At 36.6% G+C, this 23,886-nt stretch overlaps 1 protein-coding gene across 1 annotated transcript; it reads left to right on the forward strand.

Moving 5' to 3' along the window:
• Positions 1–442: 442 nt before the first annotated feature.
• LOC127661162 (calcineurin B homologous protein 1) lies at positions 443–23,886 on the forward strand. Its single transcript, XM_052151757.1, has 7 exons — positions 443–736; positions 5,813–5,885; positions 9,177–9,257; positions 12,857–12,984; positions 16,577–16,638; positions 19,442–19,564; positions 22,666–23,886. Exons 1-7 carry the CDS (start codon positions 670–672, stop codon positions 22,717–22,719), a joined length of 588 nt encoding a protein of 195 aa, XP_052007717.1. The 5' UTR covers positions 443–669; the 3' UTR covers positions 22,720–23,886.

The raw sequence follows: 23,886 nt of genomic DNA on the forward strand, positions 1-23,886 counted from the left end.
TCTATAACTTCCCATGCTGTTAGTCTTTTCTAATAGATGGCCTAAATTTAACTGACAAAACCCTGTAGGGTGTGCCACTATTTTAATGGGAAAACAACACAATCATAAGTACATTTCATCAATAAAACATCTTTATATTACTCAAAAACATCATCTTCAGTTTAAGGTTCGGCTTATGCAGACTTCTAAGGGTGTCTTTATACAAGCCTTCAGCATTTTTGTGCTTTTCTCATGCATGTAAATGTAGTATTTTCTGATCTGGCCTATTTCCTTGACATTGTACACGAACTATTTTATGTTGCGTCCAGACCATAAACAACACGCCGGTCTCTTTAAACCCCGCCCACGTTACAGACGAACCAATCATAGCGCTTTATTTTCTCAGAGGCGTGTGCACAGCGCGTACAACTACAGAACCGACGCAATCTGACGTCACATTACAGTCTGAACTGTCGTTAGCTTAGCGTTTCCAACTCTTGCTGTATTCATCTGGATTTTATTTCGGACGCGTTTTATCTGGTTGTAATTCAAAAGTAGGCAGGTATAAAATCCGGATCGACACTTCTGAACGCTGACTGATAATCTAAGAGCTTTACAGTGCTCTGTTTTAGTGCTTCAGAGTGAATTTCATGTGCTAGCTCAAACTGATCTTAAGCACTAACTGCAATCATGGGCTCAAGAGCTTCATCCCTACTTAGAGAAGAGGACATTGAAGAAATCAAGAAAGAAACTGGATGTGAGTATCAGTTGTGGGTGGCTTGATTGTATGTTTCTTATACAATCTATAATAATAATGAATTACAATTACAGTCCTGTCTCATATGTATAGTTGACTTATCTTGCAGTGTATCTAAAACTGTTTTAACAGCATTTTTTTATATTTAGCCACCTTTTGTGACCTCATTGTTTTATATTTAGCCACCGTTTATGACCTCATATTTATTGAGAACCTACATGGAATATTAGCAGTTTTATGTTGAAAAACGTAATTTGTGGAGAGTCACATCACCTAAAGTGTGCTCCTTTCCTGATATATTCATATAAAATGTACCCTTAAATGTTGTTGTTGTTGATTTTCAATAAAAACTCATGGGCCTTTTATGTATCAACTACCCATTTAACAACTCATCAGCTCATAGGAGAATTCATTACCTGATTTGGTGGGTCATTAAATAGGGTACACATCCAAAATGTGCATTTTGGGGTAAATGTGCTCCATGTTTGAAAACTACTGATCTAAACTAACTTTTTTACCCACCCGCTTCTATGGGGCTGATGATCTGGAGTGTGCGTGATATGAGTGGTGGGATGTTTTAAAGAGAAGCCGATGTATATCTCTCATTTTCAGAAGCTGCTGGTGTTTTTGGGTGTGTCAAAGTTGGTTTACTGTCATTTGAAAAACGTCCCAAAGAGCCAGAGTTCAGAACATGTAAAAGAGCTTTACAAGACAAACCTGTATACACCAATCAGTCACAACATTAAAATCACATGCCTAATATTGTGTAGGTCCCCTTGTGCTGCCAAAACAGCGCCAGCCCACATCTCAGTATAGCATTCTGAGATTATATTCTTCTCCCCACAATTGTACAGAGTGGTTATCTGAGTTACTGTAGACTTTGTCAGTTCAAACCATTCTGACCATTCTCTGTTGACCTCTCTCATCAACAAGGTGTTTCTATCCCCAGAACTGCCCCTCAGTGGATTTTTTTTGTTTGTTTTTGGCACCATTCTAAGTAAACTCTAGAGACTGTTGTGTGTGAAAATCCCAGGAGATCAGCACTTACAGAAATACTCAAACCAGCCCGTCTGACATCAACAATCATCCATGTGATTATCTGTGGTTTGAATATTTCTGTAACTGCTGATCTCCAGGGATTTTCACACACAACCACAGAGACAAACTCTTAATGCGTTCAGCAAGCTATGTTATAAGATGTGCGGATTGACATCTCGTACATGGAGGCAGCTGAGACTCGTCCCCCACCTCACGGATTGAGGCGAGTAACTACACCACCTTAGAGTGCATTGGGGATTGGGCATTCCAAATTGGGGAGAAAAGGGGAGGAAAAAAAACTGCAAGTATCCAAATTTTGTCTCTCAATTGATGTTAGGACATACATTTGTGCATGCTTAATCATTTTTCAAGAATTAGCTACATTTAGTTTTTGATGTTAATGTCAAAATACTTTTGGGAAAGTTCACAACTACCCAAGATACCCAAGAACCCAATGTATGGAAAATATGGGACTGCCGTCCCATTAATTAAGAGTAATGATTCATACAAATCTTTGAATCACTGTTTTCGATATACATGTTGAGCCCGTCGGGATGAAGTTATGTCTGGATTTTGGTCAGTTAACAGCTGACTCTAATCTGCACTGTGCTGATGCAAATCATTTTATTTAAATGACAGTGTTTACACCCATGCAGCTGTAATTTGTAGCTTAGAAAATGTTACGTGATCGATTGTATCAGAGCCAAGAAAAGTAGTATTTTCCAATCCCTGCCCATCTTGGTGCTGTGGCGCTCTTTACAGATAAACCACAGAGAGAGACATTCACCCCCACAAGATCTAGAAATAGGCTGGGAAAGTGTTATTTGTGTTAGTGGAAAACTTTATTTTCAACTCTGATGAAAGAACACCACACAAACAACCCAGATTTAACAGCAGATGTTTTCTGTTGCTATAATGTCCATTTTGCTTCCATTTGAAATAAATTCTCTCCCAGCTAACGCTGTTAATTATACAAGGGACCTTCTAATTAGATACGTTAAGGGTGGGCGATATGACCAAAATCTTATGAGTAATTTTATATCAAGATAATGATATATATCGTGATTATCGTTGCGCGACACCGTTTGCAGATTACATTTTTAATCTGTTTCGGCTTTTGTGAACCTACACCACAGATGTCGCACCTGTTTTAACAACAAGTTCCCCTTCATTTTCTTGACTTCTATTGATCATATCAGCAATAATTCATCAAATGATGGATAAATAGGGCTACAGATGTGCGGTGAAGTCAAGTGAACCTCGGCATGTTAAAGTGATGATTCAGGTGTCTGGATCACAATGGCGCTTTCCCTGCAGAATGTATCAGATCACGGTGGACTGCTGCATACTTCACTATAGGCCGCTCAAAATTCGATCAATAAATATTATATTGCATGCATTATATTTGGTAACCTGCTTTTTTTATGCTTAATTTAAACTATTTACAAGTATTTATGTTGATTTGAATCGGTACTGTCTCCAAGAAAACTAGCAGTTTGCTAAAGAGTGTGTCGAAATAAGTGCATATTAACTATATGTGATTTATACCTTTTTTAAAGGTCACTGTCATAATAATATCCTAATACATGCTAAAAAATATTTAGCCTATTTTTAAGGTTTACACATTTACATTTCATAGCAAAACTTCATAAAAATGTAAGCGAATTGTCTTTAATGAAATTACATAAATAAAACTAATTTAATTTAGTTGACATTTTGTTATGAATCGAGTGTATTGACTTGATTGTGACGTGGAAAGACGGCAGCAGCCATGCTTTGGATTGTTTGCGATTCACTCTTTGGGATTTAGGAGTCCTCAGGACGACTTCTCAGTCGTAGGTTTAGGAGCTACTTTTTGTATTAAAATTCTCTGTGAATTAATTTTAGATAAAAAATGTTACTAGTCCTAAAGTTAGGAGTGACACACCCTTAATTTAAGTTAAATGCCTTAACATGTTTTGTGAAATAGTGTTAAATATATTACAAATATTCAATATACTGCCCAGCCCTGCACACCATGGAAGGCCTCTGTTTCTTTGACATGACTCTTTATTTGTTTGTTAGCCCAGATTTTACTACATTCCTGTAAAGCCACACCAAATACTTTCCTCCTTGTAATTGTCTGTCGTTCCGTTCTCTGGTGTCAAACCCTACCAGGATTTCACACTGGATATTTTCAACTCCAACTGTAATCTTCATCAGTTGTGATTGTGTTATAACTCTTCAGTTAAACAGGACTGTATGTGCTGCTTTATCTTGTATACAGTGATTTATTTAATCTTGTGGAATAGTTATTCATTCGCTTGATCACTCTGTAGTGTGTTGATTAAAGTCAGTATTGTTGGGGTACATGTTCCATTGATGTGGTTAAATGGAAAGCAACAACCAGACAGACTCAACTTTTACATTCTCCATTTAATTCATTTGTATAGTGCTTTTCATAAATTCCTAAAGTTTCAAAGCAGCTTAAATTGACCAGTTGTCCTAGTTTACCTGGGACTGACCTGGTTTACTAGGTGTGTTCTGGTGTCCAGAGTTCACAAAAAAATAGGGCTGTCAATAGATCTTTCTTTTTAATCCATCTAATTACATGATATGCCGATTAATCACATGTATACATATTAGCTGGGAATGCCACTCAAATAACAATTCAATATGTAATGGTTAATTATAAATGGTTATTTTAAATAATTATATATAATTTATAATAATTCAGATGCATTTTATAAGCATTGATAAGACAATACAAAAAGGGGCTTAGAAGGCAATATATTGTTTATTACTATATTATTGTACATAAGCCTGTCATTGATCTTCAATCCACAGCAATTCATTTTGCTTTTATTATATGGGCTTTTCTATGAAACACGTCAGTGTACACATACGTCAGACGGACGCTTTTGGAGCATCTCGCTTTGGTTGTGTCCCATCATAAACTCAGCGTTTTAGGTCGATGTGTAAACATAGTTTGAAGCTTAAAAACACATCATGAGATCCCTGCTTTCGGAATTGCGCTCCTTCCACCTGCGTTTGAACACAAGAATGCACTTTCCTCTTGTGCTGTTGCTGGTGTCAAGCAAGCCTAAATTCGGTTAGTTACAGCTGGAGATTCGCTTACTGCCCCCTGATGAAAACAGGTGGTACTTCAAGCTTGATTTGCTCATATGGTAGGAATATTCCTTATGGTCCTGGGACATGATTTCGTTGTGTTTAGTTTTTTTTACTCATTATTTTATGTATAATTAAATTGTCAGCCCTACTAAAAATGTAAACATTTCCCAGTTAGGCTCACCGACTTTTTGAGCATCCTAAATGTCATTTTTGGTTCTCATTAGAAAACCTGGGGGATAAATAATAGTCAATAGTCTTTTTCTTTGTCATTGCAAGTTGATTAGATGATACTTTCATTACAACGTCTCTCTGCAAATCAGCTTCCAGTGTATCATTTAAAAGCCAAAATAACTAGTTTTTATTTGGATATGTTAATAACTGACCTGGATTAGACACAAAGATCCTGGTCAAAATGTTTTTTTTTTTTTACACATGCAAAATATTGGTTTGCATTGTGTGGGGCACATATTTTTAATACATTTCTAATTAGAAAAAAATCTCAATCAAGTTCAACTTTTGGTCCAAAAGGTGATAAAGTTCAGTAAATTCTGCCTGACCTGATCTCAAGTGTCAGCTGACGATAAATCACTTCCCTGTGATATAATGCCCCTCTTTGTCGTGGCTCTTGATAAATCATTAGTGTCAGAAGTCATTCAGATAAGACTTTAAATGGCACTGTTAATGTGTATTTTTCCCCCTCTCTGATGACATGGAGCACTGCGACTGACATATTTTACCATTAAATGGTACATATCGGTATTATATCGACATCTCTAGATATTGTATCAGTTAAAACTCATATTGATCGATTGCTTGTCTTACATGGGGAAAAAAAATCGTAATACTCTTGTATTGTTCTAGTACAAATCATAAACATTGGGTAACATCAACTAACTAAGTGTGTGTGTGTGTGTGTGTGTGTTGCAGTCTCCCACAGTCAAATCACTCGACTTTACAGCCGGTTTCACAGTCTTGATAAAGGAGAAAATGGAGCGCTAAGGTATGACAAACACAATTAATATGCTACTTGAGTTAAGTAATAGTGGGGTGTATCAGTGTGATGTTGTAATGATGATGTCTTTGGCTCATGACCCGAGAGGAAGCGAATGTTGCATAAGGGACACAGTTTGGTCATGTCTGCATACCAGACATGTTCACTGAAGTAAAGTCTCAAGCCTTTTTTTTTAAAAAAAGTCTAAAGCTGGGTGCACAGTGTACAATTTTTACTCCCCTTTCTGATTGTTGCTTGTCATTCTGTACATTATGATCCCAGTGAGATCTTTGGGGGGGGAGGGAGTCACGTCATTCTTTGTGACGTTGGACTGTACAATGCACTTTGTCACCAAGACTTTGTTCCCAATCGTCCCGATTGACAGCGTCGACGGTGTGTTTTTTTAATGTTATCTGGCAGTCATAGAACACGGCACGTCTGCAACGCAAAATGTCTGAGACTTAATAAGTGATCAAACGCTGATGATTTTGCCCTACGACGAGAGAAATCTACAATTCCCGAAATTAGTCTCAGACGGCATAATTGCGACCCATATTGTACATTGTGAACCCGGCTTTAGTCAAATCTCAAGCATTTGCCACATTTTCAGATCTAGTCTCTTTTGGTAATATGTTAATGCTACTAACCTAGGTTAGTATTTATTTTTATTTTTTGGGAATTTACATGTTTGAAGTGTGTAATTTCTGCACCACTAGGCTAGCATCACCAAACTTTTCAAAGAGGTCTTCTGAACACTCCCATGTTTCATTGGTCATCCAAACAAATAGCCCCACCCCAATCTCACACTATTGGCTTAGCCAGTTGAGCTGGTCAGGGGTGCACAAACAAACAATATTTTGAAATTGCCACAGTGTTCTCACATTTCGGTGAAGTGAACCTACAAATGGCTTGTCGTTGTCCATGCATATTAGCCTAAGATACTAGAACGTATTTAACTTTATTTTTCTTTACCTTTAAAATCCCTTGTCCTGAATCTGTTCAAACTGATCATTTCCATGTGAACAGTTTCAGGTGCACTGGTGAACAGTCACGCAGGCCTCAGGCTCTGAACAGAGAAAGTTAATGTGTTATGGAATGATTTCCTCAATGTTTGAGACGTTTCCCCCATTACACTGCTAAAAACATGAGTTACATTGTAAATATTTCTTTTAAAAGCAACTTTTAAGATGTAGATTAAAAACAGTCGACACTCCCACAGTTATAAAGCGTTTGTTTCCTTGATTGACATTGCCAAAATTTGTTCAGATGCAGTATGTTCATATAATGTCCTCTGTATGGAGTGACCTCTGGTCACACTCATCGCATATTTTTATTTAAAACTGGCTTGACTGTAAGTAAGCCATTTGTAGCCTGAAAAGAGCACTTTTCCACCCAATAGTGTCTGTCCGACCAATGGTGGGAGTCTTTAAGGTTAAGTCTACACCTCGTTGTATAAATCAAGCTGTTTGAATCCAATGATTCATATGAAGCATCTTTCCAAACTTTAAGAGGATACTAACTTGTTCTGTTTACCAAATACACTGAAGTCACCGGTGTTCTTGTTAAAATTGTTTGTTTTTAATGACAACATTCTCCATGATTTACGACCTAATGAAATTATGGTTAGTGGTTGGTGGTTGGTACTAGCTCGATGGTTGGTATTAAAAAGAAAACATGTGCAGTACGCAAATACGTTGATGAATGCATTTGTTGACACCCAAAACATCCGTCAGACTAGGATTACTAAATGTTCAGAGACGAAATGTTCTTGTGTTTGAATGATAAATATAAACTCAAAAAATCAGGGCATCAAGGTATGTGTCCTCTGGGTGAGTGTGGAGGTCATTTATGAAGTCATTGCCAGTGCAATGTTTAGATGTTTTGATAACACTTGACAATAAGGTTCTATTTGTCAACATTTATGTATTAGGTATCATGAACTGAGTATTTACAATTCTTGGTAAATGTTAATTTGATAAACGCAATTGTTATTTTGCATTAACTGATGTTAATAGCTTAAACAACTTTAACGTTTACAAATTTATAAACCCAAAATACAATTAAGTTCTGTTAAAATGTTGTTCATTGTTAGTTGATGTTACCTAATGTTTATGATTTTTATTAGAAAACAATACAAAAGTGTCAAGAATAGTTTTTTTGTTTTGTAAGACAAGCAATCGATCAATATGAGTTTTAACTGATACAATATCTAGAGATGTTGATATAATACCGATATGTACCATTTAAGGTTAAAATATGTATCAACATTTTTGGAATTTAAGTGAACCTTTAGTTGACACAATATTTACTCTCAATTAACTAAACTATTTGAAAACAGAAAATGTGCATTATCCATTAGCAAGACTTCTGGTAAGTTTTGGATCTGACAGCAGGCGATTGACCACTTCTGTTAATCAGGTACAAAGCTGGGACAATAATCAGCTGATGTTGAGCAAGTCATGTTTTAACAGAATAAGGAAATGGCTGTCCGGTAAAGCACTCATTAAACATTACATGATCCAATGTCAACTCAAGAACACAGTTAGTGGAGACATTTGTGCATTCTGAGTAATGCTTATAATTCAGAAATAAAACAACCTAAAATGAAGAAACTGTGTCATGTTTTGACAGATTGCTTATATATTGTTATATTCTTATTGGTAAAGGCCATAAATCCAAAATAATATGTGAGCATTTATGCTTTACCATAAATGTTACATTTTCAAACCATTTTCAACCAATGGCATATGGGGGAGTTTGGGAAACCTGTTTGAAAACACTTTTAAAATACACACTTCAGTGCAGAAATGTCATACTTCACTACCTTAAGTTAATATGCTATTTGAATTGAATGATTCATGTTCATGTGACCTGTCTGTATAACTAAAACTCTTTCTCTTTACCAAATACACAGGTTGCATTCTTGTTAAAAGTGTATTTTAAGAATGTTTTTAATGACAACATTCTCTGTGGTTTAAAACTTGGTGAGATGATGGTTAGTTCAACGAACCTTCCTTCGGCCATTCTGTTACCTTAAATCATCAGTCTTTGAAATCCTATCTGTAATGCAAGTAGGCAATTGTTTTCAATAATAACAGTCATTTTCAAGGGATTACTGATAAATAAAGGATTATGTCTCACGTTATTTCATTATAGAAAAAAGTAATCTGATTACAGCTAAGTGTTACACCAGCACCTGTTTCCATAGAGCTACATCTATGTGTGCGTATAACCTGAGAATCTTCCAGAACAGATTCTCACACAATAAACTCTTTTGCTCGCTCTCTTTCTCTCTTTCAGCCGAGAAGACTTCCAGAGGATTCCAGAGTTGGCTATTAATCCTCTTGGAGATCGGATAATTAATGCCTTTTTCCCAGAAGGGTGAGAAAAATGTGATGTCATTTAACACAAGTTAAACCTCAACCTGATCTGTTGGTTTTATCGCACTAGTTATCATTGATTATAGAAAACTTGAATGCTTTGCATTGTTTCATTTTAATGTTCTTTATTGGCATGACAAATTACTAGCAATAACCATGGACAAAATGGGATTTGTCATTGTTTGGTACGTTCACAAATATGTGGTGTACATGTTTGGTTTTATGGTTGAAGTTTTCCATATATTTATATAAATACACTGATCAGCCACAACATTAAAACCACCAGCCTAATATTGTGTAGGTCCTCCTCAATCATGCCAACGATCATGCCACACTCCAAATCATTAAATCACATATATTCCCCATTCTGACGGTTGATGTGAACATTAACTGAAGCTCCTGACCCGTATCTGCATGATTTTATCCACTGCACTTCTGCCACACGATTGGCTGATTAGATAATCACATGGATGATAGTTTGTGCCAGACGGGCTGGATTGAGTATTTTTGTAACTGCTGATCTTTTAGTATTTTCATGCACAACAGTCTCTAGAATTTACTCTGAATGGTGCCAAAATAAAAAACATCCAGTGAGGGGCAGTTCTGTAGACGGAAGCGCTTTGTTGACGAGAGAGGTCAACAGAGAATGGCCAGACTGATTCGAACTGACAAAGTCTACGATAAAGGCCCAAACATACTCTACACAAGTACGTTAACTCAGACGCACCTTGCTACGCAAGCTCGATTACACGCATTGTTGTGTTGTGAAATGTGTCAGCGCACAATTCATAACACAACGCAAGTATGCGCTGCATTCTCAGCATTGTCGCCAGGGGCGCTAGAGTGGGTTTTCTTCTATCAATCAACAACTGTCATGGCAGACTCGGGCAGCAATTTGAGTTGAATCTTTTTGAAAAAATACATATAACTTTTAATCCCAGTTTTTTCCTCCGTGTCTCGCCCCATTCCTCATTGATTAATCTACCACATCCGGGCTGCATCCGAAAATGTAGGCAGCTGATTTGCTGCCTAATCAGTTAATGGCTTAACTGACAGCTGTTTTGAATGTAAGGAACTCTTAAGGAAACTGGTCGCCGAACAGTTTGAAAAGCACCTTATTTTCATCCTGCATCCATATACAACCTCCGAAGGCAGCATTATCCTGTTTTCAGACGTAGCACCAGTTTTGTGGTCACGCCTACAAAAAAAAAAAAAATCTATTGCCCTTTTATGGTAACCGCCAGAGCAACTGCATATGTTGGCCAATCGCTCACGTCTGCATTTAAGTACTTGCGTGAAGTATGTTTCGGCCTTAACTCAGATAACCGCTCTGTGCAATTGTGGTGAGAAGAATATCATCTCAGAATGCTATACTAAGATTCGGGTGTGGCACTGCTGGCAGCACTATGGGGACCTACACAATATTGTGTGTGTGTGTGTGTGTGTGTGTGTGTGTGTGTGTGTGTGTGTGTGTGTGTGTGTGTGTGTGTGTGTGTGTGTGTGTGTGTGTGTGTGTGTGTGTGTGAGAATTCAGTTCTGTGCAAAAGTTTTAGGCACATAAAATGTTTAACAAAAGCCTTCATCTTTAGTGTGTCAATAGGAAAAATAAATGTTAGACTCCCAAACATTAATTTTGCAAATAGAAAAGATTAGAATAGAAGAACAGTGAGTCCTGCAACCGATGTCATGGCCCCCAAAGAACCCCCCACTGAACATCGAGTCAGTCTGAGATTACATAAAGAGACAGAAGAATTTTTTTTTTTATGTTTACTGGACTTTGTATGACATGAAGTGATAAATGAAAACTTATTTATTTCATTATATTTGAAGACATCTATTTGAAGTGCCTAAAACTTTTACACAGTACTGTATATTATATTATATTATATTGTAGATCCAAAATAAAAACAAAAGCCTATTTTTAGGAACAATTGCATTTTTGCAATTTGTGACACTATTTTCAAGATGATTAAAGGAATATTCTGGGTGCAATTCAAGTTAAGGTCAGTTGACAGTGTTTGTGGTATAATCTTGATTAACACAAAAATAAATTTAGACTCTTCCCTCCTTTTCTTTAAAATAATTTATTTTATACTTACAATGGAATTAAATGGGGCAAATCCGTAAACGTTAAAATACTCACCGTTTCAAAATTATAGCCACAAGACACAAACAATATGCATGTTAACATGATTTTAGTGTGATAAAATCACACCTTTTCTGTGTGTAGTTCCCAACTTTGTTGCCATGACGACGTAACACTGCAAACCCTAAAACCACAATTTAAACAACTTTACAGTTCAAGTAATAAACAAGTTTTAACAAAAGAATTAATGTACAGTAAGTGCTTTTATAAGCTTCAAACTTCTGCCTTTTTAATCCTCAAAAAATGTTCCCCATTCACATTTTATTTTTAAACATTTTGAGAAAAGGACGAGTCAAAATAAATGTTTGTGTTAATCAACATTATGCCTCAAATGCTGTCGAGTGAGCTTGACTTATTTTGAACCCGGAATATTGCTTTAAGTACATTTCCCTGCCAAATTCTCATTTGAAATTCCCATTATTTTAAAAGTCTGTTAAGTATAAGACCATTATGTATAAATTCTTTATAGTTAAAATTGTATTATTTTTTATTTAAGTTATTAAAATGTAATAACATTATGATGTTATTATAAATATATGACCTGAACATGTTCTTGACTGGTTTTGTGATCTAGATATTTCAGAGGACATAGTTTCTATAGGAGTTCATCAGTGTGTGTACATTTTGGTCATGACTGGTTATGTTTCATGTGACTTGTTCAGACTGCATCGTTACACATGCGAAACACACGACATGTGGGTGCTTTCACATGGCTCTTGTTTACTTCATGGGTTACTTGGTTTCAAGTGTTTTAATGTTACAGTGTGTTCAGATTCCTTGAAAAGTATGCAGTAACTTTCCTGTGGCCATGTCAGTTATAAACCTTTAACTCTAAAGTAGAACAGCAGTTTGTCAAGGCTTTAGGAAACCATTTCACCAGAGTAAAGTAAACAGCAGTAGTGCTAGTTTGTTCCTGGTTAAAATATTACAACTCAAAGTACGTAACAGTATAATTGTCTAGTGTATGAATGGAGAGAGATACCAGCTAGGCAAATTAATCTGTTGATATCTAGCCATTTAGATATAACCGTGCATGCTTGACCAAATAAGAATATACTATGAAAAATAATTTTAAATGCACTACCGCTGTAAGCTGGCCACTTCACTGTATCTATTTAATCATTTTAAATATATATATTTATATTAACATTAATATAAAAATAACATAAATTAATGTTTTAGTTTGCAGTGAAATTCAAATAAGGTACACAAGCCTTCTTTTTGATAAGAAGGTTAAGATCATGAGAAAAATAAATTCAGTCAAGCACATCCGAATCTGCAATTGGTCACCCTGCTCTCTAGATATGGCATCAGCCATTGTTAATCTCATAACAGTCGATAACTTAACCTTCTTATCAGATCTCAGCAGAGCAAACTTAAAATCAGTTCAAACAAATGCAGTGTCCATCGTCCTTGAACTTGTGGTTTTAACATCTTTCTCTCATGTTTCTCAGTGAGGATCAGGTGAATTTCAGGGGCTTCATGAAGACTCTGGCTCATTTCCGTCCTGTTGAGGATAATGAGAAGAACAAAGACCTGACTTCAGGCGAGCCGCTCAACAGCAGAACCAACAAACTGCTCTGTGAGTTCAACCCCAACATTTCTCATATCAACAAATATTTACTTAAGCTATTTGGTAGCTTAGACTAGTAATAGATTGTGAAATAGTCTCATCTAAAGGGCATAGTTAGGCATGACACGCAGTGGAGACTATACTTACTATTCATAGTTATATAGTTATTAATATAATCTAGCATTGCCTTAAGTGCTTTATTTCTTTTATATAATCTTTACTACATATGAATATTGCTACAAAATTGTAATTCAAAAACATTATTTAATGAATATCCATTAAGTGCCATCCTTCCGCTAGAAGATATAGTCCCTGACATGTGAACTTTGGCTTCTATGTACGCTGTGTTTTCTTTACCATGCTATATATAACAAAAAACTTGAAATATCTAAATATTTTTCAGCCGTTTAAAAATATTAAATGTATAACACTGTAACTTGTAGTTGACCTTCCTATCAAATTTTTCAGATGTAAAGTTTCCTTTATCTGAACGGTACAAGACTTTTGTCTACTTTTCATCCACTTGCCATCTGAACACACACCAAAACATTTTGACTTAATTTGATAAGTCTAAGGGGTTGAAAAAAAAGGAAGCCTTTACTGTTTTGGACAAAACTGACTTACCATAGGAAATGATTGGGAAAGAAAACGTTGTCAAATAAAATCTGTAAATCAGCCACAAAAGAGATTACACAACATGCAGAGTGCAAAACATACACACACGCATGCACGCACACACAAATTAACTTGTTACACTATAACAAGCTATCCATTTTTTTTGGGTAAAAAAAAAAAATCTATAAATCAGCCACAATGCAGAACACACACGCATAAATGGGGGGTGAGACCATAACACCCACAATGCAATGTGTGTGTGCACAAACACACACACTCACAGATAATAAAGTATATATTTATACCAAAATGCAAAACTTGTGATTAAAATGTAGAATTATTACACAGTGGGCTGCTGCATGGAGCACTGCAGCCATCTACTGGCTATTATTGTCATAACATGATTTTCAAAACCGGTTATTTTTCTTTTTTTCCCCGGACTGGCAGCAATACATAATTTCTTTGTTTCAGCTAGGTTTTTACTGTAGTGAATTTACATTAGTTTACTTATTTGCATATGCAAATTAATGGTGATATGAAGATATTGATATGTACAGTTGAAGTCAGAAGTTTACATACACCTTAGCCAAATACATTTATACTCAGTTTTTCTCAATTCCTGACATTTAATCGTAGAAAACATTCCCTGTCTTCGGTCAGTCAGGAGGCATTGCCTTTAATTTTTTAACTTTGGTCAAATGTTTTAGGTGACCTTTCACAAGCTTCTCACAATAAGTTGCTGGAATTTTGGCCCATTCTTCCAGACAGAACTGGTGTAACGGAGTCCGGTTTATAGGCCTCCTTGCTCTCACACTTTTCTATCAGATTGAGGTTGGGGCTTTGTGATGGCCACTCCAATACCTTGACTTTGTTGTCCTTAAGCCATTTTGCCACAACTTTGGGGTCATTGTCCATTTGGAAGACCTATTTGCAACAGAGCTTTAACTTCCTGGCTGATGTCTTGAGATGTTTCTTCAATATATCCACATAATTTTCCTTCCTCATGATGCCATCTATTTTGTGAAGTGCACCAGTCCCTCTGAATGAAGGAATGAATGTTACATTTATATAGCGCTTTTGTGACACTACACTCAAAGCACTTTACACAGGGGACTCTCCTCAACCACCACCAGTGTGCAGCATCCACCTAGATTATGCAACAGCAGCCATAGTGCGCCAGTACACTCACCACCTATTGGTGGAGAGACAGAGCCAATTAATGGATTGGGATTATTAGGAAGCCATGATTGATGAGGGCCAATGGGGGGGTATTTAGCCAGGTTACTGGGTTTACACCCCTACTCTTTTGAGAAATGTCCTGGGATTTTTAATGACCACAGTGAGGCAGGACCTCTGTTTAATGTCTCATCCGAGGACGGTGCCTTTTTACTGTAAAGTTTCCCCAACACAATACTGGGGTATTAGGACCAACACAGTCTGCAAGGTGAGCACCCCCTGCTGGACTCCCTAATACCTCTTCCTAAGCCACCTTAGTGTTCCCAGGAGGTCTCCCATCCAGGTACTTACCAGGCTCAGCCCTGTTTATCTTCAGTAGGCAACCAGTCTCAAGCTAGAGGGTGATATGGCTGCTGGTGTTCTTCGGCTTACAAGCCTCACCCTTTTTCCTCCAAACATAACGATGGTCATTATGGCCAAAACATTCCATATTTGTTTCATCAGACCAGAGGAAATGTATTTTTGTCCCCATATGCACTTTCAAACTGTAGTCTGGCTTTTTATGGTAGTTTTGGAGCAGTAGCTTCTTCCTTGATGAGCAGCCTTTCAGGTTATGTCGATATAGGACTCGTTTTACTGTGGATATAGATACTTGTCTACCCGTTTCCTCCACCATCTTCACAAGGTCCTTTGCTGTTGTTCTGGGATTGATTTGCACTTTTCACACCAAACTACGTTCATCTCTAGGAGACTGAATGCGTCTCCTTCCTGAGCAGTATGATGGCTGCATGGTCCCATAATGTTTATACTTGAGTACTATTGTTTTACAGATGAGCATGGTACCTTCAGGTGTTTGGAAATTGCTCCCAAGTTTGAACCAGACTTGTGGAGGTCCACAATTATTTGTCTGAGGTCATTTCTTTTGATTTTCCCATGAGTTTGAAGGTAGGCCTAAAAATGCATCCACAGGTACACCTCCAATTCAGTACACCTCCTCTCAGAAGCTAATTGTCTAAAGGCTTGACATAATTTTCTGGGATTTTCCAAGATTCTTAAAGGCACAGTTAACTTAGTGTATGTAAACTTCTGACTCAGTGGAATTGTGATAGTCAATTAAAATTTAAACAATCTGTCTGTGTGCATGACACAAGTAATTTTTCCAACAATTGATCAAAGTAGACGTCCTAAACGACGCCAAAACTATAGTTTGCATATATTAAATCTGTGTGTGGTTAAAAAAATTTTTTTTAATGACTTCAACTAAAAGATCACAATACATTATATTTAATTTGTGTATTATTTTTTTATCCACAAATTTAGCAATGCATAGTAATATAAAGCAATATTTACCACAAGATGTATTTTTACTTAAATGTTTAGTATATAAGCAATGCTACATGGAGATTTCTGTTAATATTTTAAGTTATGATGCAAACTAGCTAGGTGAACACACATTTTGTGTCATTGCTGTTATTTTTATAGTGTACTTGACCAATTTGTATTGAGGACCACAATTATCCTTTTTATATTACTTAAGCTTCTACATCTTCAAAGCAGGTAAGACATAATTTCCCAAAGAGAACAAAGGGCTTGAAAAGGTCCAGATATTAAACTTAATTACACTGTTTAAAGTGATCCTCTAAAACCTAATCCATGGCTATACTTAGTCTCTGCTCAGGAAACCAGGAAACCGGTTATCTGCCACAAGCCCTTAACGTATGTTCTTATCGTGTGAGTTTATTACTTACAGGTACTGTTGCAATTTAAAGCTTCTCATAATATTTTGCTTATCTTTTCTTGTCCCTGCCAGTCGCTTTCCGGTTATATGACCTTGACAGAGACGACAAGATCTCCAGAGACGAGTTGCTACAGGTGAGAATCACGTTTGTTAATGTACAATAGAGGTCCTCTCCGCCCGACTTTGGCATGAGAGACAAGGAATGATCTGTACTGCCTAAACTGTACTGATTCACCTGACCCTGCCATCTGAACCCAGCTAGTTATAATCACCCAGTAAACAGAAGATGCACCGTTAGACAGAGACACGTCATAACCAGCTGCTTCTCAAAATGTCAGCCCTAGTTTCTAGCAGTAATAACAAATCTGTGTATAATTTTTTGAATTTCTTTTATTATTATTATTTGTAAGTGTTTAGTTTGTGTAGTGTTCATATTTCTGGAGAGTTCTTCCTTGCCTTTGTCACCTTTTAGCTTTCTAACTGAACGTAGCCTAGCGGGCTGCGCTCATGACATGTAGTGCTGATGCAACACGGGTGACTCGAGTTCGAGTCCTGGCTCGTGAGGTCCTTTCCCAATCCCATTCTCAATCTTCTATCCCTTATTCGATTAAAGCCAAAAGGCCATAAAATAATCTTTAAAAAAAAAAGATGTTAGATGTATGAATCCTCTGGTTCATACATCTAACATTTACTTTATATTCAAAGTAGACTTTTTAGACTACTATTAAAGTAAATATTTTCCAGATTAATATTTTAATTTATTTTGGTGTTCGTACAATGACCGCATAAAAGCTACTTTACACCACCAAGTAAAACTCCATTTAACTCATTTGGAAATGTCCTCTCTCACCAAAATAAAACAAAAAGCTAAAAATACAGTAATTAAGCAACTTTCCAGCAGTTCTTCACCGTTTTACGAAGGCAAACATAAATTGTTACCTGAGAGACGAGCCTCCCATTGGTATCATACATCTTTGCAAACAACATGTTTTTATTTTTAGATTTGAACACATTATAAATGGGCCTTTATACTTGAAAATGGATAGCTGTCTTTATATTTTAGAAATGGGGTCCCTCACAAAGGGATGATATTAATATTTCGGTGGTCCTTGGCATCAAAATGTTGGATTATGATCAGTAGTACATTTATAAATTGAAATGGAAATTCTCTCAATATTTACTCACCCTCATGCCATCACAGATGTGTATGACTTTCTTTCTTCTGCAGAACACAAATTAAGAGTTTTAGAAGAATATCTCATCTCTGTAGGTCCATACAAGTGAATAGTGACCAAAACTTTGAAGCGCCAAAAATCACAAAGTCGGCATAAACATAATCCATCAGACTCCAGTGGTTTAATCCATGTCTCCAGAAGTGATCCAATTGGTTTAAGGTGAGATCAGATCGAAATGTAACTCCTACAGTGAAACAGGTGTAAAATTTTGGTCTGTTCTCCCCCCAAATCGATTAGATTGCCTCAGAAGAAATGGATTAAACCACTGGAGTCGTATGGATTACTTTTATGCTGTGTTTATGTGGTTTTTGGAGCTTCAAAGTTGTGGTCACCATTCACTTGCATTGTATGGACTTATAGAGCTCAAATATACTTCTAAAAATCTTTGTGTTCAGCAGAAGAAAGTCATACACATCTGATATGGGATTTTGGAGTGAATTATTGCTTTAAGAGAGATTAATAAATGTTGTTAAAAAAATGTAGTTCATGTTACTTCTGGATTTTGGTCCGCTTGGACGTCTTTGGTCCATGTTGCGTTCATATATCAATCAAACCGTACCAGAGTTCTTTTGGAAGCGGGCCGAGACCCACTTATCAGGCGGTCTCGGTTTGCTTGTTTAGTGCGCAACAAGGTTCGGGTGATAGCATTCACACTTGTTCAAATGAAACACACTAACAGAGCAATCGCTCCAGAGTTTATTTTAATCGAACCAAACCTGCCAAGTGTGAACACACCCTAAAATGTGCCAATTAGGACAGATTTCAATAGTCCAACTAGTAAAATATGAAAATTTTTATATAAAATGGCATGTCAACCAATGTATGTAAAGACTTACTCATCCAAAATTGTATCCTCGGCCTGATCAAGTTGCTCTTCAGAATGCAAACGTTCATCGTCAGAGTCCCGCTCGTCTTCTGAGGAAGATGTGAACTCTTCATCACTGTCCAGGACCATCTGTAAAGAGCTTCCTCAGCTGTGCAGCATGCCATCTTCCAAACGCGCAGGAAAGTGAATGAATCTGATGATAAACTTGATGCTTTTTAAGGCACAGTCGGGGGTGTTTACCATTTAGCTTTGATCGCCTCATGAATGGCGCCCTCTTTGCATGGGTGGGATCACATTAGGGATAATTAGCTGAGCCAGGAGAAACTGTACATCGCTTTGTTTCATACAGATTACATTGCAGGGAATATTTGTTTTAAAAGTAGACGTTTTAAGCTTTCTTTAGACATGTTTCACATTTGTGTGATAAGTATTACATTTCAAATGGTAAATGGTCTACACTTATATAGCGCCTTTTTAACCTTAACGGTATTCAAAGCGCTTTACACTGTGACTCATTCACCCATTCACACACACATTCACACACCAATGGCGGTAGAGCTGCTATGCAAGGCGCTAGCCTGCCATTGGGAGCAACTTGGGGTTCAGTGTCTTGCCCAAGGACACTTCAGCATGTGGAGTCATGTGGGTCGGGATTTGACCCACTCTACCACCTGAGCCACAGCCGCCGTCTTTTAAAGTTATAAACATTTTACGTTTTTTCCGCTGTAATGAGGGGAAAAAATCCAGCAGGAGGCGTTGGTGCGTCCGTCGACCCCAGAGGGAATGTTTAAATAAAAATGACCACTAGAGGGCACCTATTAACAGCACAATATAAAACCAATGTTAATGTAACATTAAACTTGTGTGTGTTTCCAGGTGCTGAGAATGATGGTGGGTGTAAATATTTCAGATGAGCAGCTTGGCAGTATTGCAGACAGAACAATCCAGGAAGCCGACACAAATGGAGACATGTGTATCTCCTTTAATGAGTTCACCAAGGTATTGCCTAAACTACTGTATTGTGTTTGTGTGTCCACATAAATGAACAGTTCAGCCAAAAATGAACATTTTGTCATCAATAACATCTCATCGTTCCAACCCTGTTTTTTTGTTTTGTTTTTATTCTGTGAAATTCAAAAGGAGATGCTAGGCAAAATGCCCGAGCTTCTGTGTTCCATACAACGAAATTGGATGGTAATTGATTTTGACAAGCTATTAAATAAACACCCCACATGCAGTTATATTTAATGTGTTATAGCTTTATTAAAGTTCAAATAATAAGGAAGCAGATCATGTAAATAATTAAAAACTCAGAAACTGGCATTTCACTGTGTGGTTACAAGAATGTCCCGATCTAAGGGGGAGAGATTGAAACTGCACACGGCTGATGCACCCTCGGTCGCGGGGATGCTCGTCACTCGAGCGTGCATGCTAAATGCAGCTAGATTATAACGTGATTGCTTGCGACTTATTGAATCATAATATATGCGTCACTGTGTGTTTCTTATGAAGAAAATTGGCAATATACAGAATTATTCATTATTATTATAAATAATTGTGAGTTAAAGGTTAATTGAAGTGAACAGAAATGTGAGAAAGGGTAGTTCGTGCCCCATTATACACAGCAACAATATATGTATTTGATTTGTTATTGTTTGGGCTTGTTTTCCAATATAAATATTTAAAACTCCTTTAAAACAACATACGTTTACTTTAGCAGCTATACTGCAAAAGAAAAACAAAAATTATCTTAGAATGTAGAATATAATATTAAAAATACAAATATTTTAAAATATCTTAAAATCCTTTTTAAAAAGATTAATTCAACTGCAAAGCAGCATAAAAGATATTTAGACTTGCTTTTATAGAATATATCTTGAATACAAGAGGAAAAAATACACTTGTATGCAAAATACAATTATTTAAAATACATTCTCCTAAAGCAAGTCTAACTATCTTATATGTTGCTTCTCAAGTAAATGTATTGTGTTTTAAGGATTTGTAGACTATTTTAAAGAGACAAACGCTTGATAACAATAGGATTTTTTGCTGTGAATTTGTTTTACTGAATTAAACTTAATAAAAAGTATTTTTTCCCTTTAATTCAGTGAATGTTATTTTGAGGTATTTTTAAAAGATGATTTTGTCCTCTTTATGGTTAGTAAGCACATTTAATACAACCTTTTAAGTCTGGGCACAATCGATTAAGAGCTAATGATTAATCGGTGCAATAATCGAATAATCGTTCTAATAATCGTTATATATGTTATAAGTCAAGGAAACATTTCTGCTTATCAGAGCAGGGTATGCATGGATATATTTTTTTGGTTGCAAAAACAACACCAAACCTTTCAATTCTAATGACATTGAGAGAATTTATTTTGTACATTTTCTTCAGTATGTGAAGCATTCATATAACGAATGGCTAACGCTCCTGCGTAAGCCACACTGGAAACACTTCGATACATGGCATAATAGTCAAAAATGTCCATCTAACAGATGTTTACATAGAAAAACAACGGAATTACAGCATGGATGAATGCAAAAATGAGTGGGGTGTGAACAGCCCCTTATTTACATGACACAGCACCAGTTTACGTTTACATTTATGCATTTGGCAGACGCTTTTATCCAAAGCGACTTACAGTGCCCTTATTACAGGGACAATCCCCCCCGGAACAACCTGGAGTTAAGTGCCTTGCTCAAGGACACAATGGTGACACAGAATTGGCATTTCTTGGCATTATTGTCCTGGAATATGCCTGTGCCATCAGGGAAGAAAAAATCCATTGATGGGATAATGTCATTCAGTACATTCAATTAGTCAGCTGACTTCATTTTATTGCCGCATAACGTTGCTGAGCCTACACCAGACCAATTGAAGCAACCCGAGATCATAAAACTGCCTATAGAGGCTTGTACAGTGGGCACTAAGCATGACAGGTTCTTCATGCACTTCCCTTCTTACCCTGATGCACTCTTCGCTTTGGAATAGGGTAAATCCGGACTCATCAGACCACGTGACCTTTTTCCATTGTTCCACAGTCCAATATTTATGCTCCCTAGCAAACTGAAGTTGAAAGTTTTTCAATTAGCCTCACTAACAAGTGGCCACACATCTGTTTAGTCCCAATCCTGTAAATTATCGTTGCATTGTGCATGTGGAAATGCTCTTACTTTCACTATTAAACATAGCCGTAAGTTCTACTGTCGATTATTTTATTTTTTACAATGTGACAAAGCGTTTTAGTGATTTCCAATCATGATCATTCAAGATCTTTTTCCACCCACATATCTTCTGCGAAGCTGATTGTTCACTACTACCCTTCCAGCTTTTAATAATGCATTTCTTTGCTTGATGCAGGCCAATAATTTGTCCCTTCTGAAACACCTTAACATCTTTTCCACAACCACAGGATACGTCTTCTAACATGGTTGTTTATGAAATGAGAAGCTAAACACTGCATCAGTTAGGGTTAAAAGTATTGTTGCCAGCTGAAACATATTAATCACTGCAATAATGATAAAATCATAGGCTCTTAAATATCTGCTTATTTAAATCCTTTTTATTTTATTTTTGCAATTGCTGATTGCATTAACTTATTCAGTTAGGACTGCATGAGCTAGTGGCGCCCTCTAGCCTCTAGTTCAGCCATTCAGCACTACTCCATTGGAACACCAAGGAGAGTCCTAATAATGTCCAAATTCTGCACTCCGTTTGGGTGCTTTTGGGTCAAGAATTAATTCAATACAACATGTAAAAAAAAAAAAAATAAAAATTTTGGTCTGCAATCTTTATTATCCTCTGACATTTCTGGACGGTGGAAAAGGTCTAAGTGTTCGCTGAGACTGCTCGGTAAATTTTTCTGCTTTTATTTTTGTCCTTTGCCGATAACATGCCTGCAATTGGCTTCTTTTATTAGACTACATATATGTTTTTTTTTTTATTATTATATTTTTTTATGGAAAACAGAAGCTCAAAAAACTGCATTTGTTTCGCAGACAAAATAAAAAATTATGTGGGGTTGGAATGACAAAAATTTCAAAATTTTCATTTTGGGTTAACCGTCCCATTTAAGTAATCCTTGTTCCGTTTACAGGTGTTGGAAAAGGTAGATGTTGAACAAAAGATGAGCATTCGCTTCCTGCATTGAGCACCAAACCAGGTCTGAACTCTGATTGGAGACCATCCCTGTCAATATAAGCAAGACACACCCCCTGATTCTTCTCTCTGGGCTACTGTGACCATTATTGGGAGTCTCTTGGTGTCTTCATTTTTTTCTTAGAACGTGACCGCAGCTTTTCTCTTATTTGTTAAAATAGTATTTATTCCAATTCTAAATGGAACTGCTCGTGACTTTCCAGAGGGGGAAGCTGTGGTTTATATTGACGGACATTTTGCTGTCATGATGTCATGCTCATTTCACTATAATCACCATCTTAAAGGCCAAATTTAATGCTTCTGTAATAAAGGAAATGTGTTCCTTTTAACAGATTCCTCTTGGGAATTCTATACTTTTTTGTCTAACTTACCCAATGATGATGATTTGTTGCTAAGCATTGTGTAAATTGCAGTCAGACGTACCTCACACTTCATTGATTTGTTCTAGTAAGTTTGGGGCCTGTGCACTGTTTTCTTTCGCATAATGGATATTGATGGCAAGTCAAAGGGTGTGAATTTGCTGAACGCCTCTTAACCAGAAAAGTTGATTTTCAGATTCAGTGTCTTGTTTGTCCTTAAACGGCAAACAAGCAGAAGAGAAAAACAGGTCGGTTAAGTATTTAGGACCGTGAGCAAATGTCTTCTTTAATTTCCCTTTAAATCGCAAGCCTATCAATGAAAAGCACATTTTCACATTGTTAAATGTGCTCATTTTTTTGTGTCGCTAGTGACCAAAATTACACACTTCATCTTTAAAATGTCCTTCAGTTGGTCCAATCTGTTTCATGAAACTAAACAATTGCTCTGTGTTGTGTGCAATCTCTCTCAAAAAAGATGTGACCGTTTCCTCTGATACTACAGATGTAAACACTGTTGATTATTTGATCATGTGATGCTGTGAGCTAAATTCACATGCAGGTACTTGGAAAAATATTTATGTGCTTCTTGTGGATTCTTGCTTTATGTACAGATTTCTTACTTTAGTTCTTAAAGTTTGAATTGTAGTATGAGATTTTCAGCATCCTGGGCAGATGATTGAACAAACTAAATGATTAAACCACATTGAGAAGTTAAATTATTTAATCATATCATGCAGTTGAGAGATGTGAACTTTGTGATATGTATGGTTTTGTTTCAAATAAAAACAAGTGCCATCATT

This window comes from Xyrauchen texanus, chromosome 20, assembly GCF_025860055.1.
Source record: "Xyrauchen texanus isolate HMW12.3.18 chromosome 20, RBS_HiC_50CHRs, whole genome shotgun sequence".
In the NCBI taxonomy this organism is placed as follows: domain Eukaryota; kingdom Metazoa; phylum Chordata; class Actinopteri; order Cypriniformes; family Catostomidae; genus Xyrauchen; species Xyrauchen texanus.